Raw genomic sequence first — 18385 nt, 5'->3', positions numbered from 1 at the left:
CAGTAAGCGCTCAGTAAGTACGAGAATGAACGAAAGAACTAGGCCCCACTGCTTCTCACAGTAACCACTTAACAGATACCTTATTTGTTGTTGTTGGCAGCGGGGCTGTCTCTGTTGCCCCGCGTCCCGACGGGCTCGGGGAGGGGGGTCAGGGGATGGTCCGTGCCGGGTGGGCATCCGCGCTGGGACCACCCTGACCACCAAACCTTCCAGGAAGGCCCGGAACTGCCCTCCCCTTGGGGACCGCCCTCCTCCCGGCCCCCGGCCTGCGTGCCCTGTTTCAAATATCAAGTATCGCGCGCTTACCGTGCGCAGAGCCAAGCAGCGTGGCTCAGTGGAAAGAGCCCGGGCTTGGAAGTCCGAGGTGACGGGTTCGAATCCCGGCTCTGCCCCCTGTCAGCTGACGGTGGGCAAGTCATTTAACTTCTCTGTGCCCCAGTTCCCTCATCTGTAAAATGGGGATGAAGACTGTGAGCCTCACGTGGGACAACCTGATTCCCCTGTGTCTACCCCAGCGCTCAGAACGGTGCTCTGCACATAGTAAGCGCTTAACAAATACTATTATTATTATTATTTAATAAATGTGGTATTTCTTAAGCGCTTACTAGGTGCCAAGCCCCGTTCTAAGCACTGGGGTGGAAACGAGCCAATCGGGTTGGACGCAGTTCCTGTCCTAGGTGGGGCTCATGGTTTTAAGGTACCTAACACCTGTCTGGTTTTGTTGCAGGTGATTGTCCCTCGTTGGCTCTGGGTAAGGAAATTTCCTTTTCTCCTTCTCCTCGGGCTCAGGTCGAACTTTCCCTGGCTCCTACCTGGGAAGTTCGTCCTCTCTCCGGACCTTCCCCCCCGCTCGCCCGAGGGCCGGGTGTGGCCAAAGGGCCCAGAGAGTGATTGCCGAAGCCCCCCAAATCAGTCCTCTCCCCATCCCAGTCCATCTGCGGATGAACCCCTCGACACCACGCAAGGGGTCCAACTCTTGGCCGCGCCTACGGGCCAAGAGGCGGGCGAGGGTGGGCAGGCTCCTCATTCCTTCATTCGATCCTATTTAGTGACCGCTTATCGTGTACTAAGCGCTTGGGAGAGCAGACCCGTTCCCCGCCCGCTCCTCGGAGAGCCGGTCCAGGACTGTGTCTTTCATCCGTTCAATTGTACTTGCTGGGCGCTTACTGCGTGCAGAGCACCGTACTAAGCGCTTGGAAAGTACGATAGGGCACTAGAGAGAGACAATCCCTGCCCTCAACGGTTTCCAGCCCCCTGAGGTGATCGTCCCAAGCTGGCTCTGGGTAAGGAAATTTCGTTTTCTCCTTCTCCTCGGGCTCTGGCCGAACTTTTCCCGCCTCTTACCTGGGATGGAGGAGGAGCTGTCGGGCCTGACCGGAGACCTGGGTTAGGGAGGCTGGGCGAGGCCGACTGGGCCATCCAGCCTCCGCATCTCCCCTCGGGGGGTCTTGGGTTCGGCTCCCGGGAGGGAGCCTGGGGGGCACCATCCCCGGAACCGTCACAGGAGGGGAAATGATTCCCTCGGGGCCCCCGGGACCGGCCAGAGGCAGGGAGGAGCCCCGGGAGCCCCCGACCCGGCAGCCTGGCAGAGAGCAGCGCCGGCCGTTCCAGCGAGCGGGGCGGCGACGCTTGGTTTTGGCTGCTGGTAAATTGGCCGGGAGAAGAAGAGGAGAAACCGACGCCCACAGGCCCCAGTTTTGAGCTTCCCAGCCGGATTAAAAAACAAAAAAGACCCAGAACCCTGCAGCGGGGGACCTGGGAGAAAATCTGGGCGTCACCGTGCCCACTGGAGTCTGTATCCACGGGGGTGAGCCCACCATAATAATAATAATAATAATGTTGGTATTTGTTAAGCGCTTACTATGTGCCGAGCACTGTTCTAAGCGCCGGGGTAGACATAGGGAAATCAGGTTGTCCCACGTGGGGCTCACAGTCTTAATCCCCATTTTACAGATGAGGGAACTGAGGCGCAGAGAAGTGAAGTGACTCGCCCACAGTCACACAGCCGACAAGTGGCAGAGCCGGGATTCGAACTCATGAGCCCTGACTCCAAAGCCCGTGCTCTTTCCACTGAGCCACGCTGCCACCACCCACCAGCCCATGGCTAAGTCCCTTCGCTGCTCGGGGCCTCCACTTCCTCCTCCGCGAAATGGGCACGGCGAGCGGATGAAAGGCGATCGTTAGCGTGCAAGTACTTTTAAGTTATTCTTTTCTTCTTTATGGTATTCGTTCAACACTTACTAGGTGCCGGGCGTTGTACTAAAACACCGGGGTGGAGACGAGCTCGTCAGGTTGGACGCAGTCCGTGTCCCCCATTTTACAGTTGAGGGAACTGAGGCACAGGGAAGTGAAGCGACTCGCCCGAGTTCTCCCGTCAGACCTACGGTGGAGCCGGGATTTGAACTCGGATCCTCCTGTTCTCTCTCCATTAAGCCACGCTGTTTCCATTCCAGTTCCAGGACCCCTCTGGGGGCCGCCGGTCCCCTTCACCCCAACTTCGGCTCAGAGATGAGGGGCACGGGAGGCCGGGGTCACCAAACGGGGACTCACTTCGACGGCGTGGCTCGGTGGAAGGAGCCCGGGCTTGGGAGTCAGAGGCCTTGGGTTCTAATGCCCGCTCTGCCACTTGTCAGCTGGGTGATTTTGGGCGAGTCGCTTCACTTCTCTGTGCCTCGGTTACCTCATCTGGAAAATGGAGATTAAGACCGTGAGCCCCACGTGGCACAACCCGATTACCTTGCATCTCGCCCAGCGCTTAGAACAGTGTTGGGCCCATAGTGAGTGTTTAACGGATATCATTTTCTCCCCCCTCCCTTCTTCTCTCTGTCCCACCCCAGCCAGTGGCCAGACCAGATGGGCAGCTGCCCTGCTGGAGCACGGCAGATGTCCTGGTTCCGAAAGTCTCCCGCGGCGTGCCCACCTCTGGCCGGCCCGGGCCCCCGGCCCGGCCCCCGGGGGTCTCCCCCACCAGGGACCGTAACCCCGAGGGCCCCTCCGCTCCCGCTGTCCCCCGGCCCGCTCCCGGCCCTGCCCGTGATGCCTCCGACACCGGTGCCCTCCCCGCCCTCCGCCGCCTCCGCAAGGGGTGTGACTTCTGGGGCCCAAGTTCCAGTGTCTCTGTCCAGGCTTCTCAGTGGGAGCTCTGTCGAGGGCACGGCCCCCACCGGCTCCACGGCCCCCACCCCCTCCCCCACCAGCCGGGAGCCCCGGGGAGATATGTGAGCGGGGACCCTGGCCCACCTTCCTCCTCCTCCTCCTCCTCCCCCGCACGGTCAAGTTGGACGGCTTCTCGAGCCACGGAGAGACGCTGGCAAGCGCGGCCTCCGGGCATCCTTGGTTCTGAGCGGGCAGAGCGTCGGCCCCGAGGACCCTGGGGGAAGACGAAGGTGACCCATTGCCCCCACGCCCCGCGGAAGCTAAGGCACGGATACGTTAGCGTCCGCCCCGGCTTAGACCGACGGCTCCTCGCAAGCAGATGCCGGAGACGCCGACCGTCTTCCCCCGCTGTCCCCAAGAGCCCGGCTCAGGGCTCGGCCCACGGTGATCTCTCGCCGATCCGTTAATAATAACAATGTTGGTATTTGTTAAGCGCTTACTATGGGCCGAGCACTGTTCTAAGCGCTGGGGTAGACACAAGGGAATCGGGTCGTCCCACGTGGGGCTCACGGTCTTAATCCCCATTTTACAGATGAGGTAACTGAGGTACCAAGAAGTGAAGTGACTTGCCCAAAGTCACCCAGCTGAGAGATGGCCGAGCCGGGATTTGAACCCATGACCTCTGACTCCAAAGCCCGTGCTCTTTCCATTGAGCCGTGCTGCTTCTCAACGGGGCCCCGGCGGATGGCCCCGTTCCGCTCGCTGGACGCTGGGCCTCGGCCAAGGGGGGGGGATCCCCGAGGGAAAATGGAAGCGGGGCATTTTCGACCCTGTAGAAAACCCCCCAGATGGTGACCGGGGTCCTAACCGGATTGAAAATGTTCTTTTGGGGGCCCACAGGAAGAAAGAGGTGCCGCCAGCACCAGACCACCGTGACTCGCTGGTGACCGAGCGGCTCTAAGCTCCAGGAAATCACTCCTCGGGGGCTAGAATGGGCCCCATCCAGCGAGGGACTGCCCCCCGCGACACCAGCCGCCACCCGGGGGGCGAGGGGGACTCCAAGACGGACAGCGCGAAGTGGAAACCCTCATCGTCGAGGCAAAGAGACCTCACGCCAACAGTCCCACGTCTGCCCTGATCTCTGCTTCCTGGAAAAGCCAGAGCCTACGGACCCCCGTGCCCTCCGTGATTTCCCTGGTCTTCCCTCTCCGTGAACCCAGACCGGACGGCCGAACGCTTTCCCCACCGCTTAGTGTACGGTGCTCTACACACAGTGAGCGCTTAATAAATACGACCGAGTGAACGAAAGGATGCTAGACCGTGAGCCCCTCGAAGGCACAGCCGCCAAGTCTCTCGTACTCTCCGAAAGGCCTAGTACGCCACGTGCACTTAAGAAATACCGTGGTTCGGTCGATGGATTTCCGATGGGTAGATCGTGAATCCGTGCAGGACGAGTGTCATCGGAAGGAAAGGACAGGGCCGAGGAGGGTCCCAGCCCCCAAACCGGCCAGCGCCCCGTTAACCCGGCCACGGCTCCCGCGTGGGGCTTTTTAAATGCAAACTCTCCCGCCGTCATCACGATCCCGGAGCCAGGAGAGCAGGTCTTTTCCAGAGGTTCAAGTCCAGTGCTTTGCACACAGTAAAGTGCTCAATAAATACGACCGACTGGGGGGAGGATATAAGAGCGGAGGGAAAGGTCTTACTGAGGGGAGGCAGGGAAAGCCAAGACAAAGGGGAGGAAGGATCTGCTGCGGTCGGACGCACGGAAACCACCACTGACCCTCCAAGGTCAGGCCTACCCACCTCCGCGTCGGCCCCCTCGCCCTTCCAGGGCAGGTGGTCTAGCACGCTTTCGTCCATGAGAACGACCGTGGACCTTCCCTGACCTCTCGTTCTTCTGAGAGGGCCCTGCTCAGACACCAGTCACTTACAAGGGGAAAAGGTGGGACTGAGTTTTTGCCGTCCCGGTGCTGGTCTGCACGGAACCATCCACGCTCTCTAACCCAATCTCCAAGCCCCGGCCGTCCGTACCGCGAATGGGCTGGCAGGAAGCGAGTAGGGCCGGCGCCCACGGGGCCGAGGCGGAGAACCGTTGCCTTGCCAGGACAGAGGACCGGCGCGTCGATTAAAAAACCCTTCCCGCAAGAGCTACGTAATCACTGCTTTAACGTCAGCATCTCCCCGGTGGAAATTAAAACCGTAACTGAGGAAAGGAACGTAGACAGCCGAGGCGGGGTGGAAACTTTCTGAAAGACCGAGAGATGCAGCCACATCTTCTTCCCGTTGGCCGCGCTCCGGCATCAGCGGTGAAGACCATTTTTTCCCAGGCATTTACAGTGCCGAATTTGCCTCGCTCAGTTTTGGATAATATAAGATGCTCATAATCATGACAAGACTATAAACTTGTGGGCCGGGGGCACGCCTACCAACTCCGTTGTACGGTATTCTCTCGAGGCCCTGGTACAGTGCCCTGCACGTAGTAAGCACCCGAGAGGGGCACTTCGCTGCTAGTGGGCCTCAATTCCCTCATCTGTAAAATGGGGATCAAAGACCTTGATCCCCTTGCGCGACATGCACCGTGTCCGTCCCGATTAGCTGGTCTTCCCCTGCGCTCAGTACGGGGCCTGGCACATAGTGAGCGCTTAAAAAAATGCCAATACACACAAGTATATTGAGTCCACAGGCATGCGCTTGCCCAGTTAATCACCTTCTCCCCGCAGCGCTGAAACTCTCCGGCGGTAGATACCGCGGGACTCCGGCACGGTGAGCGGGGGGCGAGACCCAAGACCCGGCTTTCAGACACCGCAAGCCGAGGCTCGTCGCGGTCTCTCGCTCCCCTCTCTCCCCTCGCCCTCCTCCCCCAACCACAGGCCCAGCGACTCGGCAGCTTCCACCCGGACAGTCTGGGCTGGAGTCCACGAGGTGCCTCCCCGCCGGTCAGGTCACTTCCGTGCCAGTTAAGACCGAGGGAGGCCTTGGCCGGTGCTTTTTTTAATTCTGAAAAGGTATCTGTTGAGCGCTTCCCACGGGCCGGCCTGAATCCCTACGGACGGGGGAACGGAGGCCCCGAGAAGTGTGGTGCCTCGCCCGAGGTCACGCAGCGGACAAGTGGCGGAACCGGGATTAGAACCCAGGTCCTTCTGACTCCCAGGCCTGGGGGCTAGGCCCTACGTCATGCCGCTTCTCAGTTGTTGGGGTCCCCTTGCTTGTGGGCCCCATTACCGGGAAGGTCTACACCAGCCCAGCCTGCACACTCTGCTCCTCTAACGCCAACTCGCCCACTGTACCTCCATCTCCTTTCCGGCGCTCAGTACAGTGCCTGCCGCATAGTAAGCGCTTAATAGACACCGTTATCATCATCCTCCCTCTAGCCTGGGGTTCCCTCCGCCCCTCCATATCCACCCCACCACCCCTCTCCCCACCGTCCGTCCCTTATTAAAGTCACGTCTCCTCCAAGAGGCCTTCCCGGATTAAGCCCTCTTTCTCCCAGCTCTCTCTGTATCATCTACGCGCTTAGATCTGTGGCTTTTGGACACTTGAAATCCCCCTCACACCCTCAACCCCACGGCACTGGTGTCCCTAGCTCACACACCTATAAATCCCCGATCTCCAGCGCAGTCTCGCGTTTCCTCCCGCCTCCGGGTCACCTCGATTCGGACGTCCGGCCGACATCTCTAACCTGACGGGTCCAGAACAGAACCGCTCAACTTCCCACGCAAACTCCGCTCTCCCCGACTTTCCCCATCGCCGACGGGGCTCGGCTTCACCCGGGTCGTCCGTCTCGGTCGACCCACGCGGCCGCTATCGCCGAACCCTCTCGGTTCGACCTTCGCGGCAACGCTAAAACCCTCCCTTTCCTTCCCGTTCAAACTAGCACGTTAATCCGAGCGCTCATCCTAGCCCACTTTGATCGCCGCCTCCCGCCTCTCCCCATTCCAATCGATACTTCACACTCCGCTGCCCCGATCGTTTGCCTATCAGACCGCTCGGTCCGGGCTTCCCCACTCCTCGAGAACCTCCTCTGCATCCAACAGGGGCAGGGAACTGTCTACCAACTCGGTTACGCCGTACTCTCCCAAGCGCTCAGCACGGCGCGCTGCACACGGTAAGCGCTCAATGAATACCACCGATCGATTATTGTAAATGCCCGAACCCGAGGAAGCGGTGCGGTCTACTGGAAAGAGCGCAGTCGGGAGACCTGGATTCTAGGCCCAGCTCTGCCACTGGCCTGCTGGTGACCCGGGGGCAGTTGGCTTCACTTCTCAGTGCCTCAGTTTCCTCAACTGTAAAAGGGGGATGCCCGTTCTCCCTCCGGCCTTAGACCGAGAAAACCTCACTGGGGCCTGGGGCCGCGTCCCGTCGGCTTCCACGGCACCGTCCCGCCTCTGGCCTGGAACGCCCTCCCTCCTCAGATCTGACAGCCGGCGACTCTCCCCCTTTCAAAGCCTTATCGCAGGCCCACCTCCTCCAGGACGCCTTCCCGGACTCAGCCCCACCTTTCCTCATCTTCCCCCCCCATCTGCGTCGCCCTGACCTGCTCCCTTTGCTCTTCCCCCCCTCCCGGCACTCACGTACACATCTGTCATTTTATTTCTTTGCACAGATGTCTGTCTCCCCTCTCTAGACCGTATGCTCGTTGTGGGCAGGGAACGTATCTGTTTATTGTTGTAACATACTCTCCCAAGCGCTCGGTACAATGCTCCGGCACACGCCGAGTGCTCAATAAATACGAGTGAACGAATGAATCTACTGCCCACGTACTCAGGCACAGAGTTAAGTGTTTAAACCAACGCCATAATTATCATTCTGAACCCCGGATGAACATACCATCTATTTTTATTACCAAAAGGTGAAGTGGATGCCCGGATTCAATTTGCTCTTTTAAAACCCATTATCCCGCTCAAACCTATTTGGCATAAAAGCCAATAAATTATATAAATCTGGGTGGGGTTTCTTTCTCCTTAAACTCAAACATAAAATTGGTTATGACAATCAGCTTTAACATGTTAGCTTTCTTTTAAAAAAACAAAAAAAAAATCACATGCTACCACGCCGTTGGCAAGTTCTCCCAAACACCCTTAGGCGTCATTGGGTTTCCGTGTGATTCCTCGTGTTTGGACGCTGAGGTACAGGATGCGGCCGTTTTAAGGTGCGAAGGCAGTCGCTCCCTCGCCCCCGTGCGGGCTCCGTTTCCTTCTGAAGGCGGAGTTGAGCCCGAGGCGGGTGACGTGCATCCTTCCCGCCCCGGGCTGGGCGGCCTGGAGGCCTCGGGCACGCCCGTTCCCCCTGCGGGGAGCCGGGGGAAGGGGAAGGGAGGGTGCCGGGGGAGACGTCCTTGCTGAATTTCGAACCGGTGATTCCAGAGACAGACCAGAGAAGACGACAGGGGCCCAAAAATAATGGGTTCCGCGGAGGACGGGAGAGACAAAAAATAATACACGGAACTTCCCGAAGACGGGCGGCGAGCACCTGCCGCCGGGCCGTGCTTCGGACAGTTCGTTTTTGGTGTCTAAAGCTGTTCCAGAGTTACCTCTCGCGGCCGCTGTAGAAATGCAGTAAAATAGAGATTTGGGTTTCGCGCCCCCGGTTCGGGTTTTCGATCCGGGCGGCGGCGTTTCGGAAACATCGCGCCAGGGTTCTCGCCGGGAGGGTGTGCGCCCGTCCGCTCCCTAAACTCTTCATTTTGTGTTTCGGGCAGCCGGAGAGCGCCGTCTTCAGCTTCGGTCTCGGGTCGCAACGCCGGCTCCGTCGTCCGCCGGGAGACCCAACGGCTGGATCACTTCTGGTCTTCCTCTTCGCCGTCTTCCTCCTCTTCGTCTTCGTCGTCCTCGTCGTCGTCATCGCCCTGGTCTCCGGATTCGATCTCGTCCTCATCTTCAACCTAAACGGAAGAAGCGGCCGTTAGACGGATCAGGCGCCCCGCCCGGGGGCCCCGAGCACGGAGATGTCCCGGGAGCGGCTGTCCGGCGGACGCTCGGAAGCGACTTGGCCGACGGAGCGGGGCTCCCTCGCCGCGGCCCGAGGTCTTCTGACGGAAACCCGCGGGTGGCGACGGCTCTCCGGAGAGCCGGACCCTTCTTCTCCGCCACCGGACCGTGCCGACCCGCCGGAAGAGACGCAGCGAGTCTGCTAGCCCCCGGCCTGACCTGGCTGAGTCCGGCAGCCCCGAGAGGCGGGCGGACCGGGGAAGGTAAGGGTGATTTTCCGTTTCTGGGAGTTCTGGCTCCATTTACAGAGCGGTTCAGAGAGAGGGACAAACCGAGGGAGACGGGAAAGACGGAAGGTGACTTCGGCCCCCACTCACGGAACTTGAGAAATCCTATACTCCCCCCTCCACCTGCCCCCCGACCACACACGGCCTCCTCCCGCCCCGCCAGCCCATAGGCAGGGAGACGCACGGAAACGGGCCATTAAAGAGATACCCAGGCATGCGTGCAGACGCATATAGTGTTCGTTTAAAATCTGTAATATCTACAAATGCGTGGCAAGGTGCTTTTCGCTTTGTTTTGTAAATTATGAGAACTCTGGGTTCACCTCCTCTGGAGTGGTTTAAAAATAACACCGAGGTTTTCAGGAAGAGAGTTGGTTTTGGTTTTACAGCTCGACGAGGCTGTAAGCTTGTTGTGGACAGGGAATGTGCCTACCAACTCTGTTGTGTTATTACGCTGTACTCGCCCGAGCGCTTAATTCAGCGCTCTGCACACGATAAGCACTCGGTCAATGCGATCGCCTGAGGTCACGGGACGCCGCCGCTGGCCTCCGGAAAGGGTCGTTCTTACCGGTTCGCCAAGTTCCTTGAGTTTGTTCTTTAACGCGATGATTTTCTGGTCCTGGTCGGCCAGCAGCACCAAGAGTTCGTCCTGTTCTTTTTTGGACTCTAAAACCTCCTGCTGCAGTTTGCTTTTCTCGTTCTGTAAGACCGCGATGGTACTGTTGGAGGAGTCCAGCTGCCGGTTCAGAGACGCTTGTTCCTCCGAGAGAGTTTTCACTTCATTCTGGGGGGGCGGACAAAGAGAAGGGCGATTGCCCTGACACGTCCACGGCCTAGAAGCCGGCGATCGGCTGGGGGTGAGAAAGGGGGGCTCGTCGTACCGACCCACCGCTCCGTTTCCCCACCGGCCGGGCTCCGGAGTTCTTCGTAACTACAGAGACCTTTAAATGCGGCCCTCGGCGGGAGTCGGTGGAACTGATTATAGGAATTCCCGAAACTCACTCTGATAAGCGTCGGTCTACATTTTAAATGCTCAGACTCGATTATGCAGAGAACACATTTTCTCGCGCTCACAGAAGGAGGGTCAGGGTGGGAGGGTGGAGATGTTCTTGGCACGAAAGGCCACAGGCGGTGACCGCTCGCTGTGGGAATCCGGACACCCGGCCTGGCTGAGGTGGTGTCATCCCTGTTCCTGTCCCATCCCGCCCACCTCGGCATATCGCGACTGAAAGCTCCTTGTGGGAGGGCAATGTGTCTGTTTATTGCTGCATTTACTCCCCTAAGCGCTTAGTACGGTGCTCTACATACAGCGCTCGATACGGCTGAACTGAATTGAACTGCAATACGGCGCCGAGATGCCCGAGGCCCGGGGAGGTTAACTTAACCGTTGTCCCAGCGGCTGTGTTCTGATTCGAACTCGGGGCACGTAGGTCAAAGCTTCTCATCCTACCCTAATGGGCCCGACCAAACCCAAATAGTATCACGTACCAGGGAGAAGTGAAAGGTCGAAGTCCAAATTCACAGTCAAATTCCGAAACCGATTCATCCCTCCGGTCAGGGAGGCTTTTCCTTTTCAACCAAGTTTACTTTTTCTTCTCTCCCACTCCTGTGGCCTCCCCAAACTTTGCCAAACTCCATTTGGGGAATTGACACAATATCAGTGTTTGTTAAAGAATAATTATATTATCATTAGAGAATATTACTATCAATATTATCTCTAATATTATTAGAGAATAATGATAATAATGATAATTGCGGTATTCCTTTACCTCTGACTGTGTGAAAGGCCCTGTATTAAGCGCTGGGGTGGAAACAAGCAGATCGGGTCGGACACAGTCCCTGTCCCACGTGGGGCTGACAGTCTCAATCCCCATATTACAGACGAGATAACTGAGGCCCAGAGAAGTGAAGCAGCTTGCCTAGGTCACACGGCAGACAAGCGGCGGAGCTGAGATTAGAACCCACGACCTTCTGACTCCCAGGCCCGTGCTCTAGCCGCGACGCCATGCTATCACTGTGGAACTGGAGCCGTTCCTTATGGCATCAAATCAGACAGGGCCTTTTCTCCTCATCCCGTCACAGGCAGGCAAGCGACCGATCAGTAGAATTCACCGGACGCAGAGCGCCGCACCAAGCGTTGGGGAAAATACTACCGACTTAACTCACCCAGCCAAGGAACCCAGTGACTTCTCCCGCTGTTCTAATTAACCCAGGGTGAAGCAAAGGCACATCCGACCTTCGACTTTCAAAGAACTTTCACGCCTGACTCTGCGCAAGACCCCGCGTGCCTACAGGGTTCCCAGTTTAAGCCGGAAGCAGGGGAATACGGAAGCGGCACGGATAAGACCACGTTCCGCTGAGAGACTCCACCTCGCCTAAGGCTTCCTCTTCCCCGGCTTGAGCCCTGCAGCCCAAATTGACCGTGTCTACCCAACCCTGTTGCAGTGTACTCTCCCAAGCACTTAGTACAGTGCTCGGCACCCAGTGAGCGTTCAATAAATACCTCTGACCGACTGCCATAGGGAACGCGGGTCCGGTTTTCCTGAACTTGGGACAGCAGGCGTTTCCTAAGCCCGGGAGCTTAAACGACAACCTACCTTTAACTCTTTGGTCTCTTGCAATAACACGGACAGTCTTCCTTCTAATTCGGTATTTTTGGCTGCGGCCACGGCCCCGTTTTCTCCTGATACAGGAACTGATTTATTCTGCACGAAACAAATTCCAAACCCGAATGACTTAAGGCTCCCACATGTGGTACAGAGAGGTCGAGGAGAGATTAGCTTAGGTTTCAGTTTGGACTCGGGCATCCTGTGGCCCAAAGTAGTGGGGCCCAATTGCCGCATTTATACGCCGGAAGGATGCCGCGAGATGCAGTCCGTTTTCCAAGCCCTTAAGTAAATAAGAGGAACGTACGCCTAAAGCATCCAGGAAACAAAAGGGAGATGTAGCCTTTTCCCGTCGTTTCTACCTATCCCTTACCTGCTTCCCTTATCTGCTCTGCCTCCTGCGACCGCCTAGCTGTTTTCACCAGAAATCCCTCCACTAATTCCCCCAAATCTCCCCGATCCCCTTGCTCCTCCAGCATCAATCCTGACCCCGCTTCACGCCGAGGCGGTTTAAGAAGAGTATGTGCTCTCTCCCTCAACAACCTCTCCCTCCAGACACCAGGGCTTCCTGAGGCCTTTGACGAACACCGCCCTTTCACCGACATCTCTGGATGCCTCCAACTGTCCGGAGGTACCAGCGAAAAGGGAATTCCAGGGAGGGCAGTCTCTGTGGTCCAGATGAGAGAGAGGGAGGAGTTTCCTGAAAGGGACAACCTCTCTGTCTCAGCCACACGGAAGGGAAGGAAGGCTTCCGCTGACAATCCCACCGGTTGACTGCTTTGCCTCCTACTCAGACGCTGCCTAACTCAGAGGAGCTCAGACAGTTTGAGAGCTTTCCCTCTACCTGTTCGTCTCACCATCTGTCCCTAGATCCTCCCAAGAGCCTCAAGGATCAAGTCAGGAAACTGAGGTCCCAGAGCAAGGAGCCGGCAGAGAACGGAGCGCCGTTCAAGCGTCCCGTCCTCCCACCCCAGGGGAGTACATATAGCCCCTTCCCCTCTACACCACACCCTTTCCACAGGCCATCTTTTTTTCAGGCCCAGTCATCCCCATCTATTACCAGTAAAGCTCTTGGTTTAGGAGACATTAGCATCTCTACACGCTCATTAGCACCCTCCCTAACGGCCACAGTCTGTAAGCTCGCTGTGAGTAGGGAATGTGCCTGTTATTATTATACTGTACTCTACCAAGCGCTTAGTACAGTACAGTTCTGCACACGGTAAGTGCTCAATAATTATGACTGAATGAACATCTCACCCTGAAATGGAGTTGGGAGGAGCAAGAGGAAAGACAAGGGGCTACCGAAATGAGCTTTAAAAAAATAAAAAAGGAATCTTCGAGACTTCAGGTACGGTATATTATGTTATGGTGTACTTGGCAGTAAATAGAAATTAAATACGCTCTATTTCTTCCCCGAGAGCTCAATAAATGTAACAAAAAGGATATGAAAAGCTTGCTGCCAGCCAATTTTTTTTTTTTTTACTAGCTAGTTGTGTGCATTATAATGATTGGAAGCCTCTCAAGGGATCTTTTCACATCCTGTCAGGAAAAGTGGGAGAAGGCCTGATAGGAGAAGTAGTAAACGCTTCTTGGCTATTTGGGCAATTTTCATGGATTCTGCACTTCTCCCCTCAGTTTCCTGGAACTGCCTCGAGAGTTAGCTGCCTGTGATTGGCAGCTAAAAGACATAACATTTCATTTAAACAAGCGGAGAGCAGTCTGAACTGGAAAAGCTCAAGAATTACAGGTATTAAGAACTGGTTTTTAAAGTACCACAACATTTTGGACTCGGAGAAACCCCAGACGGCTCAAAGAAACGGCTTGGAGACCCACAACTACTTTAGGAAATGATAACTTGTCATAGGTGTATAGAGAGAGAGAAACTGACAACATCCAGTAAGAAAAGGGGGCAATCCCCAAACTCACACTAGTTTCTGATTTCTGCAACAGCTCCTGCTTCTCCAGCTGCAGCTTAGTCATCTCCAGGGACTGCAACTTTAACTGAGACCTCAACGCTTCCAGTTCCTTGGGGGACAAAAATGGCAAACTCCTTTTAGAGAGTTGAGAGCTGCAAGAGAAATGTCCTCCTAGAAATATGCCGCTATTTCACTGGCACATCCGCACCACTTTTCACCCCTAAAATAAAAACTCCAGAGTCATTTGCTCTTCACTGTCAACGGTGGGCAGGGAATGTGTCTACCAACTCTGATACGTTGTACTCTCTAAGCGCTCGATACCGTGTTTTGCACTCCGGAAGAGCTTAATAAATAGCATTGCTTAAAAGAGAGAGGCAATGGGGTCGGGAAGTCGGGAGGGGGAGGAAGGGGAGGAATCGGGAAGCAGTTAAAAGATCCCGCATCAGACCGGCAAGTGCGTTGAACCAAGGTTCCGGTATCAATTTCCCACTGAAAACTGGTGTTTTAATCAAGCTTTTAGTCAAAGAATCTCTTTTTGGTCAGCTTAACTGCGTCACCGCAAAATTCTGCTCCTTTCCTCCCCCGTTCTCCTTGCGCTCGGCTTTTCCCGGCCTCCAGCTCCCTTACAGAGACACGATTCTGCTTCAGCCCTACAGATCTTAGTGCCTGACGCATTTCAGATGAATTCCTACGATCTCAAAGGTGCTTAAAGGAAAATCTGTCTGTCAATTGCATTCTGTGGCATCTCCAGTGCCTTTCATCTCATCAGTAATTCTCTCGTGCACGTAACGCGTTACTCTGTAGTGGCAGAAAGATCCCGATTCAAGTGATGAAACGCTCTTGCTGCTTTTTTCTTTTCTCTAACTGCCCTGTCAACTGGAGAGGAGCCGAGTGTCTTCTAGGAAGTCAAAAAACAGAATGCCTATGGATCCTGTGGGCAAGACACTCATTGCCTCCCAGTTGTTTGCTGTACCCCAAATCTTGGCTGCCCCCCATCACTGGGCACAGAAGAAATGCCAGCAGATCAGTGACGTTATAGAGTAATAAAACACAACAAAAAGATTTACCCGTTGCAATTCTGTAGTGTTTTCAGAATCTCCAGCCTTAAAAGCCTCTAAAGATGTTTCTGTTTTCCCAGCGGTCTTCTACAACATGAAAACAAACTGTTCAGTTACACCGTAGCAATTTTTTTTTTTTAAAGCACCGACAGAAACTTTGGAACCTAGAAGTCCATGCGCACTAGGGAAGCGGCGTGGCCCAGCGGAAAGGGCCCGAGCCTGGAAGTCGGAGGACCTAGGTTCTAATCCTGGCTCCACCTCCTGCCTGACCTTGGGCAAGTCACCACTTTTCCGTTCCTCGTTTCCTCATCTGTAAAATGGAGAGTAAAATACTTGTTCTCCCTCTTGCTTAGACGGAGAGCCCCGTGTGGGACAGGGGTCGGTTTTGACCCAATTTTTTTTTACTTTTTAACGGTATCTGTTAAGCACTAGCTCTCTACCCAGCGCTCGGCACACAGTAGGCGCTTAAATACTACAACGATAGATCAACAGCTTGGACGACCCGGTTAAACCCGACAAATTCCCCCTTTCGAGCTCCGGATGCCAGGCCTTCTCTGGGCCACGGCAGGTGTGGCTTTGCCTGAACTTTTCTATCCAAGAAGGTGGGGAAAGCAGGCCCGGCTGGGCAGTTAGTGACCATTTGGAATTTCCTAGGGAAGTCCGTGTATGCTGACCATGCTCAGAGGCACACGTGCCATCACAGGGACGGGGGGGGGGGGAAGGGTTCTAGACCCTAAGCCCCTCGCGGGCGGGAACGTGTATTTTTCATTGTTGTAACGCACTTCCCACGGTGCTCTGCACAAGGTGAGCGCTCAATAAATACCACCGATCGAACGGATGCCCGTCGAACGGCGGCAGCTAACTATGGGGGGAGAGATCTCTGGTGCCCCAGCGGGACCCCCGAAGTCCCTTCCCACACCTCTAAGAAGCCTTGGGCATTAGGACCCTGTTGTTTAAAACCCTAAAGGTCAGCGTGGCCTACCTCAGAGCGCTCAGGTCTTGGAAGTCAGGGGAACCGAGGTGGAGCGCCGGCTCTGACGAGAACCTGCTGGGTGGCCTTAGGCAAGTCACTTCACCTCGTTGCGACTAAGTCTCCTTAACTCCATTCATTCATATTTACTGAGTGCTTACTGTGTGCAGAGCTTGGGGCAGTACGGTACAACGACAGACAAATTCCCTGCCCACAATGAGCTTACAGTCTGGGGGGGGGAGGAGACATTAATAAATCAGATATACAGTAATAAATAAATTACTCTAAAACAGGGATTTTACTCTCTGCTCTCCCCAATTCTTGGATTGTAAGCCCCGGTTGGGACAGGACGGTATTCCCTATCTAGCCCGGGACCTGAGTTAATCGTAAGGGCTTGATAAATGCATACCATAAATACTGTTTAAGAGGGATTCGCAGGGCAATAAAACCGTTCCGGTATTTGGGGTAGAAAAGAACGTCCTGTGCTACTCCACACTTTTAAACACGTACGATAAGCAGCGCAGGTATCTCCGGGGGCCACTCTAAAGTTTTAACCTCCGATGAAAACTTTGGTGGGCCAGGCAGGCGATGGAGCCCTTGGAAGCGGAGGGAAGAGTCATTAGTCGGGGCATATGCCGTCACATGCCGTAGATCCCGGCATCCAACTCCTGTATGTGGCTGCAAGACTTAATAGTACTAACAATAATAATCCCAATAAAAGTACTTGTTAAGCACTTACTATGTGCCAAGCAATTTTGTAAGCGTTGGGGGAGATCAAGATAATCCAGGTTGGATCCAGTCCCTGTCCCCCATGGGCCTCCCAGCCTTAATCCCCATTTTAGAGATGAGGTAACTGAGGCCCAGAGAAGTGAAGTGACTTGCCTAAGGTCACACAGCAGACACGTGGCCGTCCTTCTGACCTTCAGGCCCGTGCTCTGTCTGCTTAAGCCAAGCTCCTTCTCAGACCTCTAGACCGGAAGCTCGTGGTGGGCAAGGAACACCCCCGCCAACTCTGTTGTACTACCTACCCTCCCAAGCGCTCAGTACAGTGCTCTGCACATGGCAAGCGCTCCATAAATACCGTGGATGATGACCCTGTTCCGTTCCACGGCCCAAAGAACCCACACCCCGCTCCCGCTCACTTCCCCGGGCCGGGGGGAACGTGCGGGCCTCACCAAACTTTCGATCAGAGCGTCCTTTTCCTCCAGCTGTCCCTGTAAAAGCTCCCGCTGGCTTTTCAGTTCGTTGATCTCCTCTCGCAACCGGCCGGTTTCTTCCGGCTGGAGGCCGTTCACCTGAGCCCCGTCGCCGGGGACGCCGTGGTGCTGATGGTCTTTTCCTATCAGGAGAAGCGGGGGGAAAGATGGAAAGACGGGGTCAGTCCATACGGGCTCCAGTCCCTTCATGCATCCTCCCTCGCCCCGGCCCCCTTTCCCAAGCTTCCAGCTCACGGCAGAGGAAAACGCCCAACGCCAAAACCCGGAACTGAGGCGGTCGCTCTGCGGTTCAGTCCAGTGCTCTGCGCCACCCCCAGAAGTGCTCGCTAGATATCACCGACTGAGTGCCTACGTGAGGCGCCATCTCCAAACACCGGACGGTGGACGCGAACAAATCGAAAGGAGGGAAGAAACCGTTCTCAGGTTTTTGTCAATCGATCAATCGTATTTATTAAGGGCTCACTGGGCGCAGAGCACTGTTCTAAGCGGTTGGGAGAGTTTTAAGGGGCGCCATCACAGCCCTACTCTTTAACAGCCAGTAAAAGGAAAGAGCCTGCCTGTCAGAGTGCCCTTAATCGATCAATCATATATACTGAGGGCTTACTGGGTGCTGAGCACTGTTCTAAACGCACGGGAGGATGAGTGAGGCACAAACACATCAGCCAGAAGGAAAACGCCAAGCAACCATACCCAGCTGGACTTTGAGGAGATTATACTGGTCCTTGTGCTGCTGTATCTGGGAAGCTTGCTGCGTGACTGCTGTCTGAAGCTGTTCATTTTGACATTTAAGGGTAGAAACCTGTTGTTTCAGATCCTCGAGTTGGATATCCTGTTAATGAAAGGAGAGAATTCAGCGTGCCTTAGACCTGTGAACTAGCAAAACAAACATTTAAAAGGACAAACACCGGGCAGTGCTTGGTTTCAGGTTTCATGTTTCATCACGTGATGCCCTTAAGACAAAACACGTAGGCGTAAAATAACTAGATCTATTAAAAAGTCACCATTGCTCTTCATGAAAAATATTCTTCGCTCGCCCGGCACCGTGAAAAACAAAAACGGGGCAGTGGTGGGTGGGGTAAGGGGACAGGCCCGGCCTCCCTCGGGACCACCCCCGCCTTCCTCTCCATATACGCTGAATTATTCCGAGAAGTAGCGTGGAAAGGGCATGGGGACCTGAGTTCTAATCCTGGCTCTGCCCCTTGTCCGCCGGGTGACCTTGGGAAAGTCAGTTTTTCTGGGCCTCTGTGTCCTCATCTGCAAAATGGGGATGCAATACCTCTTCTCCCTCCTACGCGGACTATGAACCCCTTA

The 18385-nt window shown here is 55.5% G+C and overlaps 1 protein-coding gene across 4 annotated transcripts in view; it reads right to left on the bottom strand.

Annotated features, from left to right (window-relative positions):
- Nucleotides 1–7914: 7914 nt before the first annotated feature.
- The window catches only part of USO1 (USO1 vesicle transport factor), a 47243-nt gene continuing 36772 nt past the window's right edge, over nt 7915–18385 (bottom strand). For all 4 annotated transcript variants that reach the window (XM_029073241.2, XM_029073243.2, XM_029073242.2 and 1 more), the window contains 7 exons: nt 17765–17903; nt 17033–17196; nt 14897–14974; nt 13840–13938; nt 11905–12012; nt 9876–10091; nt 7915–8977 (listed from right to left, as the gene is read on the bottom strand). In XM_029073241.2, coding sequence (XP_028929074.1) covers nt 8873–8977; nt 9876–10091; nt 11905–12012; nt 13840–13938; nt 14897–14974; nt 17033–17196; nt 17765–17903 — 909 coding nt within the window. In that variant the 3' untranslated portion in view covers nt 7915–8872. The remainder of the gene's footprint in view (nt 8978–9875; nt 10092–11904; nt 12013–13839; nt 13939–14896; nt 14975–17032; nt 17197–17764; nt 17904–18385) is intronic.

The sequence above is a fragment of the Ornithorhynchus anatinus genome, chromosome 10, assembly GCF_004115215.2.
Source record: "Ornithorhynchus anatinus isolate Pmale09 chromosome 10, mOrnAna1.pri.v4, whole genome shotgun sequence".
NCBI classification, from domain to species: domain Eukaryota; kingdom Metazoa; phylum Chordata; class Mammalia; order Monotremata; family Ornithorhynchidae; genus Ornithorhynchus; species Ornithorhynchus anatinus.
Note: the sequence above shows the minus strand (reverse complement) of the source record. Positions and strands in the feature narration are given on the sequence as shown.